The 12450-nt window shown below is 35.3% G+C and overlaps 1 protein-coding gene across 1 annotated transcript; it reads left to right on the top strand.

The window, feature by feature from the left end:
- The first annotated feature begins 2044 nt into the window (after positions 1-2044).
- LOC122038424 lies at positions 2045-5851 on the top strand. Its single transcript, XM_042598173.1, has 6 exons — positions 2045-2427; positions 3118-4056; positions 4135-4329; positions 4425-4579; positions 5112-5222; positions 5430-5851. The coding sequence occupies exons 1-6, from the start codon at positions 2287-2289 to the stop codon at positions 5494-5496; spliced, it is 1608 nt and encodes a 535-aa protein (XP_042454107.1). The 5' UTR covers positions 2045-2286; the 3' UTR covers positions 5497-5851.
- The last annotated feature ends 6599 nt before the right edge of the window (positions 5852-12450 follow it).

Here is a 12450-nt window from a genome sequence, read left to right as displayed (position 1 = left end):
TGAGACTAATAATTTTTTTAACATGAATTATTTTTTAAAATAAAATCATGTTCAAAAAATCGCTGCTCTTAATATATTGAGTCAAATTGATGTTTGAAGGTATAAATATAATCAAGAAAGATAACCGAACATATAAGAAGTAGTTTTATATCAATTCAAGATCATTTAGTCTATCAACTAATTTTACTTAAAATCGACTTTGATAAAAAAAATCAAATCAACCGATTGATTTTTTCAATCGACTGATTTATTAAAAATTTTGAGGTTTCGGCACAGAATAAAATTAATTTGACTGATAAACAAATTAATTCAATCAATAGGGATGAAATGAAAAATAGATACATGATTTAATAATTTTAAAACTATTTTATATGATTTTAAAATTTTACCTAATTTGATAAAACGTCGTTTAATTTTTTATCCTATATTTATTTAAAATTTATTCATAAAAAATTGTAAGATTCTTTCACACATGTACATGTGAAAGGAACCTTAGGTAGTCACATCGATAGAAATATAGCTATCAAAGCGTGTCGGAGTTACTGGCATTAAAGCAGATATGATTTCATCTATCCGACTAATTCATAGATTTGGTCCTATAATTATTTTTTATTGATATAAATCAAGAAATACAAATGAGTTATGAGATGAGGTAGTCATAGAGGGCTCCTTTTGAACAGGTGGGATTCTTGCTTCCCTTAAAAGGTAATATATTTAGAGATGAAAACCAGTAAAAGTCATGATAAATTTTATATTATTTAAATTTATTTACTTAGATAATCGATCTAGTCGAATTTAAATTAAATTAAATTATTAAAATAATTAACTTGATTTCATGAATTTTAATTAATTCAAATTTAATTTGAATTTAATTTATTTATATATTATGGAATTCTCAATTTAATTATTCAAAATTTTTATATTTTAAATTTATTTGATCGATTATAGATTTTAATATTATAAATTTATTTTTTAGTTAATGAAATATAATTTATGAATTTTATTTTTGACATTATTCATAAATATTATTACCAGCAATATATATATATAATTTAATTTAATAAATTATTTAATTTTATTTAATTAATTAAAATAAATATAAATAAACTCTTACCAACTCCAATAACATATTTGCTATAGTTTATTCACAGCCCTAAATACATTAAAACCGAACCGGGTCGAGTGACTGCATCGTGATTTGTTCGTACTTTGACCCACAATAATAATACATTAGATGACACTGCACCTTCGCTGTTGCCATTATGGTACATGTTTAATTACTAGCGAGGACAGAGAAAGGTTTCCTTGCTTTTGTGGATCGGCCTGTCTGGTCTCTTCACATTTTTCTCTTGAGTGGTGGATCGTCCCTCGACACTCGTGCTTAGCGCATGAGGAACTATTAACGGAGTTTGAATTTTAATATACATGAGCTAAATATCTTTCTCATATATAAAACATTATTCTAAAATTTTAAATATCTTTCTCATATATAAAACGTTATTCTAAAAATTAATAATTATCTATGATTTAACTTTTTTATATTAATTTTAAAACAGATTGATAAGGATACTAAAATAAATGCAGTCATCTTTTACCCACTGTTTTTTTAGCACTAGATCGAGTTAAACCGCAGATAATTGGGATAAAAAATCACTGTGTTCAATATAATCGATTCCATTCCAAAATATAAATAAATAAATAAATTATAAATATATTTTACATTAGTGCAACCATTTTTAATATATGGGAGGTAAGATATCTTATGAGACATAGTTTATCAGTAAAAAATGGACTTCAAATACCAACTATGTCAATTCGAGACTAACTAAACCTGAGATAATTTTACAGTGATTAGATATCATATTTATTTCTGAAATATTTAAAGATCAAATCTTAATTTTAATAAACTAATAAATAAATTTCTTTTAATAAGTTCTTGACATAAGAACACTAAATTTTTACAGACTAATATTCCTAGAATTAATCAGTTTATTTTTTTTAAAAAAAAATACAAGCGAGGACAGAGAACGGTTTCCTTGCTTTGGTGGATCGGCCTGTCCTGTCTCTCTTTCTCTCTCCTGTCCTCCGCATTTTTCTCTTCAGTGCTGGATCGAGCTGAGCTGCTCCCCCCGCTCCCTCCGTTTCCTCCTTCCCTTCCGCCTCTTCCTTGTCGTCTTCTTGTTATTCACCTCGTCGCAGCGACGGGGGTTTCTCTCGCATTGTGTTCAGCGTATTCGTAGCGGCGTCATTAGCTTCGGGTCGCGGCAGCAGAGGAAGAGGTAACGCATGGGATCTGGAGGCAGCAAAGATGCTTCGACCGCGTCTTGCTCTGGTGGGATCAGGAGGTTGAGATTGAGGGGAGTTCGGGTCTTCAACTCTTCCTCATCCTGTTTTGGCCTCACCTCCATTCTTGCGGATGGCCGTCAGGTGATCACTCTTGATCTGATTTGTAAGATGCCCGATCTATAGTTGATAGGGGGAGTGTCACACTATCACTAGATATTCTCTCTGATCTTGTTATTCGTTCATTCCTTCTCGGCCAAGTACATTTTGTTGTTCCTTTTAGCAACTTGTGCTGTCTTTGTTATTTGAGAGTTACTCATCTATGCGATATGCATTAAAATGTTGCTCTTGTATCATAAAATGCTCGTTTCCACCTTCTTTCTACCCCTCAATCCACCTCTCGCTCCTGAAATTAGAGGTTTGAATTGTCTCCGTGGTGCCACCATTCCACTGCTTCTTGCTGGCCTAGTTATTTGTTAGCATATTTTCTGACATTAGTAGGTCGATGGGTAGGTAATATTATTTAAGTGCCAATCATTTCTGTGTTGCTAATATTGTTTTTCTTCTTAGCTTCTAATAAATGATGGATTGGCCAATTCTCTTGATGCATTCTATCAATAATCTTATCACAAATTGATTATTTGTGTGATTGGAGTTTCTCCGCCTAATGACATCTAAATTAATTTTCTTTACCTCAAATCTTTGTGGTTAAAAATCCCTCTTTTTCTCTCAACAACCATTTTAGGTTACTCTTCATCCAATTTATATCTGAATAATTCTGTTGTTTGTCATTGTGAATCTCTATAAATAAAATGACGTCTCCTTTTCTTGCAGAAGATAGACGTGAATGCACCATCCAGAAGCTCCTATGGTGCTGATGAACCACAAAGTAAAACAGTCCAAGGAAATGAACATGACTCTGAAAAAATTATGCTACCTCATCATGATGGCTTGATTTTGCCTACTTCTTCTAATGGTGAACAATGTGGACAAGATAACGAAGGTACATTGCAGATTGATTTTAATACCAACAGCAGTTTGGCTGTGAACTCCATCGGCGACCAATTGTCAAATACTTCAGGAAGGTCACATTCTCATTTTACTTTTAAACCTGATGGGATTAGCTCCAGGCTCAATAGAGCAGTCAGTTTAGGGTCATCAGGGTCCCATTCTCTTTTCTCAGCTGGTGTATCGGTTCCAACTAGTGATCTTGGACAAAATAATATTGTAAACCATGATCATGTTGATTGTACACAAAATTGTAGCATAATGGGAACTAGCTCTTCCCTAGATGTGACTCCGCTTGATGAAGGAATAGAGACCACAATTAACAGAGATTCTGGTGGGAGCTTCATAGAATCAAGAAATACAAGGCAGTCTCAAAGAAGACTAGCAACACAAGAAACTTTAGAAGGCAGTGTACGGTTTAGCAGAACACTTAGTGTGGGAAGGCTCCGAGATAGAGTTCTACGAAGGACTGCATTTTCTGATGGTTTATTTGATCCTTCTTCCCTGGAGGATAGGTTTGTGTGGCCCAACGGGCAGATCATTGGAAGACGAGCATTGGGTGGCACTGGGAGAAGAGATTCTTCTCCCAGAAGGACTAATGATTTGTTGCCTGATTCTCCAAGTAATGTTTCTTATAGGGCATCTAGATCTATGGATATCAATGATGACAATGTTGTCGATGCTCATCAGCGGAGAGCTGGGAATCATGATGTTTTTGAACACAGATCAGCTTTCCTTGAAAGGAGAAGAAGGATAAGGTCTCAGGTAGGATTATTAGGATTATGCTTTTTCATTGCTTATATATTTGCCATATTCTTAAGAAAAAATATTTTCCATTGTTAGGTTCGTGCTCTTCAAAGACTTGGTAGCCGTTTTGAAAGCTTATCAGGTCATGATAGATCATGTATACTGTCTGGTCAACATAGAACAGGCCACTGCACATGCAGAACAAGTAACCAAACTTCAAATGCTGCTGATGACCCAAGTTCAAGGGCAAGCATATCAAGAATTGTAATGCTAGCTGAAGCTCTGTTTGAGGTATGGCCAAAGTGAATTCCAAACTGGATGAAATTGTTTTGTTGGCTACATTTTCCTTGTTGGAAAAAACAAAATAACTAATGTACTTTTTTAAGGTTTTGGATGAACTGCACCAGCAATCTGTTGTACTATCTTCTCGACCATCCTTTTCATCAATTGGGTCAGTTCCTGCACCAAAAGAGGTTGTAGAGTGTATTCCAATAAAAATATTTAGCAAGACATTGAAATGGCAAATTGAAGAGGCTGCGCAGTAAGAATCTTGCACCTATTTTATCTCGCACTTTAATCAAAAGCACCCATGGAACTTTACTAAATGCTATATGATAGGACCTTGTCTTTCCTGATGGGAATCATTCTGCTTGTTCTCCTATAATGAATGATCAGTTGTTACAGAGGACTTTGAGTGCCTTATTGAGAATTCACATGCAGCTTTTCTGTATTTAGATACTTCAAGATAGAAAAGACTACTTTCTTTGGTCTCTAATTGCTATTGGACCTAAAGCTACTAGACTGACAATGCCAAATGCAAGCAGAGTGGCTACATTACTTTATACAACAAAGCTCATTTGATATTGGCATATGAATGCCTTGCAACCTGAGTGTTCTGATCCATTTCAAATCACACATACTTGCATGCACTTTCATCATATTACCCGCTATAGATCTTTCTTTCTGCTTTTTATTTATGGAAAAGAGTTCTATACGGAACTCATTTTTGAATATGAATGGCTGTTGCACTTGAGATTTCCTTATTCTCTTGTTTGTGATTTGGTCTTGTACAGATGTTTTATTTGCCTTGTGGAGTATGAGGAAGGAGATTGCATGCGGTTGTTGCCTTGCAATCATGAATTTCATCGGACATGCATTGATAAATGGCTGAAAGAAATTCACAGGTATTCTTATGCCTTATGATGAAATGATTTATTTTGATAACTTTGCTGACCATGGTTTAATTTAAACAGCATATTCAATCTTAAAACATATTGCTACTAACTGAATTCTGTTTCCTTCGGGTTTATTCTCAAGTCCCCTAATCTTGTGTCTCTTATGAGACCATGTTTGGTTCTTATTTCTTACCTCTTTTACCAATTATTATCTAGGGTGTGCCCTCTATGTCGCCATGATGTTTGCACATCAGATGCACCAAATAAACAAAAGTTCAGCTAGAGAAGCAACTAGATCCCGATCAAAATTCTTTCCTGCTAATAATTAGTAGGAAAATATTGTTTCTTCTCATCAAGAAACCCATTATGAATGGGTTTGGTGGTGTCGATCGCCTTCTGTTTTGGATTTCATGTCCCCTACTGTGGACAAATCAGTGAAGTGTGAACAACTATCAGATGAGAGTACTCTTAATCTTGTATTTTGTAGATGAAACAACAATAGGTTCATTGATTTGTCAACATGGTGTTTCTGGTAATAACTGCTTTTCTACGTTTGTGTTATTTCTGCCCTCAAATCCTTTAGTTAAAAAGCCCCAACGGGAGAACTGCACCACTCTACTTGGTGTGCACTTGCAGAAGTTCAATTCAGTTGCTGGAATGTTATGTTCCTCATGCTGTAATTGTTTCTTTTTTAATCATCACTCTTTTGTTGAATATCTGTATGCTAATCCATCATCATGTGAGAAGTTGCAGCGTATGAAAGTTAGTTTGGAAATTTTTATCATCTTTTATCACAAACTAAGATAATTTTTAATTATCATTTTCTTTTATGTCTCCACTAAAATATTTATCATCAATAATATATCTCTAGTAGATTAATTATCAATAAATCCACTAAAAAGTGAATAATTAGAGTCAATATACAGAGTATAATAACATTATTTGACATATGACTCTAAGCCCTACATAATAAGATACAACATATAGTGCTCTCGCACAAGCAGATAATAATTACGGGTAACCCTAACCCTGGCTACTTATAGGTCTGAAAAGTATGGTTAGAGTATGATTAATTTGGTATGATATATCGGTACCAAATTTCATATCATATATGGTATCGAAAATTTTAATATACAAAGATCATATTGATATTACTAAAATTTTAGTATATCGATTTTTTGTATATTATATAGATTTTATATTGTTAACATTTAAATTCCGATATCAACATGGTATACTGAATATCGAACTATTAATTTGTATACTGATATTATATTGAAATTTATCGGTATGGTATATGTAATATATCAAACTTTTTTATATTTGTCCATCCCTAAGCTAGAGGTGGTGAACAATCTTTCTCACACTTGTTCCATGAATTTGTTCTCATTTATAATGTTTAGTTACATAGTGGAATAGATAAAAAATACAACCAAGGCGAACAAAGGAAAGAAGCACAAATCACACGTTGATTTACATGGTTTAATTTGGTACTCTTAGTTCCTATTTAGCGACTTAGGGTCCAAAAGGTGGACCATTCCTTGCAAGTATTACTATTTTTCTCCTGGGATACTTTCCAAAGTAGAGAAACTTGTTACAGCACATTATACAACAATATGTCACTAACTCCTGATTTTCGAAAACTAATCTTTTTAATTTAAGAAATGGCAACAGAATGAAGAAATAGAAATAAACAAAAATGACTCATTTATTTTTATTTGGTTCATTACCTGTGGCTGTTAGTCCAAAGTCCGTGATCGTTGATCACTTTCAATGGTCAATCTATTAAAAATATTTTCCTCCAATTCGGAGGCAAAGACTCACCTTTTAGAAAAGAAATGAGGACCGGTAGCACGTTTACCATTTTTTTTAAATTTAATGCATGAAGACAAGACTTGTGAAAAATAATACTGACAATAAGGAAATTGAAGTAGAGTGTAGTTGTCAATGTAGCATTTCAGTGTTGTAATGACATTTCTGGAGCAAGACAAGAGTACGAGGATATAAAAAAATTGATCCTGAAGTTTTTATTTGTAGCTTGCTTTATAAGACATTCTAGGCGCCTAGACCAGCCCTGGACACCCCCAACTCGGTCTCATCTGATCCAACTACACTGTGAATTATCTATCTCAGGGCGCCTGGACTCCTTCCGGGCATCTAAACTCCTTTTAGGTGCCTGAATTGTCGATGTGGTGTGAATTGGGTAAAGTTGTATCCAACTTCTTTAGCTGTGACTTATCCTTGTCCAGGCGCTTGGATGCTAATGTGCGTAGATAGAATGTGCCACCTCATTTGCATGCTGGGATGAGTTCAAGCCATCCAAACGCCTAGACCGATCACTCGGATCTCCTGTCTCCTAGAACCGATCTGGTCGCTTGAAGTTCACTGGTTTTGGATAGCTTTTGATTATTGATCCCTGCACCATAGTCTTAGCACAATAATAATAAAATATTAAGGGGTGATAGTCTTACAACTGTTCGGTCTTGACTTTGGATTTCCCATGAAACCTAGGTCAGACCAACACCTATTGTTCCCTTAGAGGGAACTCATCCTTATCTCACTCCACTCAGGAGAGTTTACCTAGTGTCAAATATCCGATCCTCTTAACTTGTTTGGACTTCCTGCTTAGCATTTGATTTTCTGACGCCAGGGCTTCCTCCGATATTTGGTCCTTACTTAACCCATCAACTTGCTAGATGTTCGATTCGTTGACCCGTCTAGTCTTTCTGCCTGGTATCCTTGATCTGCTAAGTCTTCTACCTTTGCCTAGTATCCAGTCCAACTAACCTATTAGGGCTTTCCTTTGCCTAGTATCTAGTCTAGCTGACATACTAAGACTTTCCTGATTGAACTACCTATACACTTGATCAACTTTATTAAATCACAACACAACTTAACTTTGAACCTTTGTCAATATTAAAATCAAGTTCGATTAGTTGGTACTTCCTGCACCAACAGAATCCTTCATGAAACTTTTATTTATAGGTTATTGCTCAATGTTGGATTGACTGAGATGCTAGATGTTGATGGTAGAAGGGGATGACTACCACTATTTACCTGCAGTGTTAGTTTCTAAACAAAGTATAAAAAATAGCAATGAAAATTAAAGTTGAGACGGACACACCGGTAAACATTTTGATTTACTTGGGTCACAATTCTCTAGAGTTGCTATGTCAAAGGCCTATGCACCCGTGGTTCGTTACTTTTCTCCTCTTCCATAAATCACCAAAAGTGAAGAAACCACTTACAATCAACCAATTTAGTATGACAAAAGTAAAGCAATGAAAGTTGAAAAATAATAGTTTGATCGTGATTTTCTAACGGAAAAGTTATGTTCTCCGAAGCCGCTTGAGCTCATTTTATAGCCTTCAACTTGAATATGTTCATTGGTTGATCTTGCGATCGACAATCAACTGTCTATCACCACTAAACAACTGATCTTCAAATTCGCTCCGAATCATGTCATTGATCTTTCCATCTTCATCTCCAATTCAAATGGTTGTTGTAGCATTAGTTGACTATTCTATCTCCAATCGACTACTCTAGTCAATTCTTGAACTCAGTGTGCATCTTTTGTAACCTAACAGTTGATGTGTCAATCTATTATGTCAGTTAATTGTTGAACCTTCTATTCATCTTGTCGCAATCTTGTCATGATCAGTTGACCTATCCTTACTCATCAATCGACTACTACAATCATTACTCAAGACAACCTCAACTTGGGGTATTCGAATTATCAATCGACTGAAATTCAATCATCAATCGACTAATACCACCTCAATCCCCCAACTAGACCAACTTCGGGGTATGGACTAGTAGTCGATTGAGTCTTACCAATCAGTCGACTGTCGTCTTGACTTTGATTAGTTCTAAGGTCGAGTCCATCTAATACATTTGTCTACCCTTCAACTCAGGTGTACATTTCTCTCCATTCGTTTGACATGGAGTACCTTTCTGTCATGAGGCCTTCTATGACCAAGTTGCGTCCTCAAATGTTTTGAGAACACAGCTCCTTCTTTGTCATGCTTCTCGCCTTTGCTTGCATAGATTTCATCCTTGACTTGCTACTCTTTGACGCTCCTTGTCTTGTGGTCTCTCGGATGCACCATCCTTCTCTAATCTTACGAACCTTGAGCCAACGAGCCATTGAATCTTCTAGTCATTAGTGTTGGATTGAGTCACACGTGAGAGAGGGTGAATCACATGTTTTTTGAAAACTAGTTCTCTTTCATTTTAAAAACAAAGAATACACAGCGGAGAATAAGTAAAACAATCAAAAATAGAAAATACCATAAAACACAGGCGGTTTACTTGTTTCGGAGCCTACGACAACTCCTACTCTAAGACCCAGGTCCCTCGGACCTATCAATGGATAATCCACTAAATGTCTCTTCTGAAACCGCCAGAAGAGGTGATCGAGTACAAAAACATGGACAGTGTTACATTTCCCTTTTAAAATAGTAATAATTAGAAATGCAACACTTAATAAAAGGTTACCAACAAGTTGGAGTACTTGGTGTGTTGCAGTCGGTCTACCAGAGATGATCGGATGTCTCAAAAGTGTAGCTTGGTGCAGGCAGACTTTCTAGAGTAGCCGCAGAGAGCCGAAGCATACGGAAGCCCAATCGGATGTGCAGTATCTTGTATCGAAGTTGTATGTCAAAGTGTGGGCGAACACCTCTTTTATTGGACGTGGAAGGCACCTTCCAAGGCCTTGAAGGCGCCCTCCAATGGAACAAATCCGAAACTTGCTGAAGCTTATCGCCGAGAAGGTTAAACTTTATCCCATAGAAGGTGCCTTCCATAAATAGTGTGAAGGTTCCTTCAAATGCTTGAAGGCACCTTCCATGAAGACGCCTTCCATCTCTTGGAAGGCACTTCGGGTGAACAGTACCCGAGGTCTTTTGTGCTTTTCTTATCCTGTAAAACGTGTTAGTCCAATAGACCTGCAAGATAAATGTTAGCACAATAATAATAAAGAGTAGTAATTAAATTCTGTCTCCCCGAGACTAGGATCTAGTCAAGGTCTAGATTTAGATTTTTGAAATGGACTTAAATTAGACTGACGCCTATTGTCCCTTTGAATGGGAATGCGTTATCACTTCGTCACTCTCCTCCAGTGACTTACCTCTACTTATCAGGTGCAGATTTACCCTCCAGAATCACACATCTGGACTTTAGGAATTGAACATCCCGACCTACCGGAATCGTACATCCGGTCTTCATCCATCGAGAATTGCACATCTCGACTTACCGGAATTGAACATCCGGTTTCATCTATCAGGAATCGGACATCCTATCTTGCTTGAATCGTACATCCGATCTTCATCCATTGAGAATCACACATCCTGACTTGCCGGAATCACACATCCAAGCTTCACTAATTGGGAATCGAATATCTTGAAACTTGTGCACTCAGTAAATGCATTAGGTCATGATAGCACCTAACTTAACTCACTTTTCATTCATCAAAATCTGAGCTAGACCGTTAGTGTAAATTGCACCAACAATCTCTCCCTTTTTAATGTAATGACAATCTGGGTTAAAGTTAGGGAAAAAATATCCAAAATGTATGATTTTAAGAGAGATAAGATAGTTAAGTTTTGTTCTCTTGATCATTTTTAGGGTTAGTTTCTTTGATTTTCTTTTGATTTTCTAACTTAAACCCTTTAACCCTCCCCCTTTGAAATTCATCAAAATAATGTGTAAATAAATAAATTAGATTGTGAAACATGTAATAAATCTTGTGAAGTAAGCATGAAAAGTAACAAAATAATTATAAAATTTCCAGGTTTATTGGAGAGAGGAATAAGGGTAACCAATTTCATTTGCAAAATAATTTTATAAAGCTAAAATTTTAAAGTAGCTTTCAAGATATTTTCGAAGCTAAATTTTATAAAGCTGGATTTTATAAAACAAAATTTTCAAGAGTTTATAAATTATTTCTCAAAAATTTATTGTAAAGGCATAGTATAATTTCTCAAAAGTTCCGGTAAGTAATAATAAGGAGTTTCATGTATTTTAAAAAGAATTTGAAATCTATTTTCAAAAATGCTTTAGTTTAGAAGTATTTTCGAAATGTTGAGAATTTTTAACTTAGAAATATTTTTCAAATGCTTTTGAAATATTTTTGCAACAAAACTTTCAAAACACTTTAACTATTAATTTTTTAAAAAGTGTTTCACAAAAAAATTTTTCACAATGGATAAGAAGGTTTTAAAAGTTGGTTTCAAATTACCTCTCCCTAGACCTGGTATGTATTTAAAAAAATATATCCATATAGGAAATCATCCTTAAATGTCTTATCGTTAGTTACTAACTAATTACCAGAAGATAATAGTGTTCACTTGATCAGTCAAGTTAAGTAAGTGCATCCAGTTAGTGTTTGATTAAAAAATGGATTACTTAATCTGATCACTGTAATATTTGGTATTTCATGCCCAGACTTGTATTAATGCACTGATATAAGTATCTTAAGTCCAGACAATATACCTATGCATCTCACGTCATTCTAGGTTTTTGAATGCATAATCAAGGGAGACCTAGTGTGTTTGTGAGATACTCAAGTTCTAGAGATATAGGATCATGCTTTCTATGGATTTGATCTAGTCTAAGGCTAAAATAATTTTGCAACACTAGAAATGGAAAATTTTAGAAAACATAAGTAAATAATTTTCCTATAAGTTGTAAATTATTTTAAAAGAGTCCTAGTCTATTGTGTACATTCCCAGTTTTCTTCGTAAATTACTGAACTCAGATTCTAGTAGTGATTTGATGAAGATGTCAGCCAGATTTGACTTGGATTTGTTGGATCGAGACCGCGCTAGAGGGGGGGTGAATAGTGCTCGTGACTATTTCGTACGTATCGGAATCGAAAACAGCGTTAGAGTAATTAAAGTAGCGGAATTAAAGAACAAACAAACACAAACAGAAGGACACAGAGATTTACTTCGTTCGGAGCCTAAGGCGACTCCTACCCGAAGGCCCGCGATCCTTGATCGCTTCCGGTGGGCAACAACTATAAGCTCGTTAAAAGATTACAATTATGAGTACAATTAAAAGCTATAAGTATTATACCGACAATAAGAAATGCTAAATCTGAAGCTTCGGGTCGTCGGGCACTTGTAGCAGCACTTTGGAGTGTCTTTTGGAGCAGCACGTTGATGAGAGATCACTTGGTATTCGTTGTTCTGAAGTGTTGGTCGAAACCCCCTTATAAAGGGTGTTCAAGGCGCCT

The sequence above is a fragment of the Zingiber officinale genome, chromosome 1A (genome assembly GCF_018446385.1).
Source record: "Zingiber officinale cultivar Zhangliang chromosome 1A, Zo_v1.1, whole genome shotgun sequence".
Lineage (NCBI taxonomy): Eukaryota > Viridiplantae > Streptophyta > Magnoliopsida > Zingiberales > Zingiberaceae > Zingiber > Zingiber officinale.
Note: the sequence above shows the minus strand (reverse complement) of the source record. Positions and strands in the feature narration are given on the sequence as shown.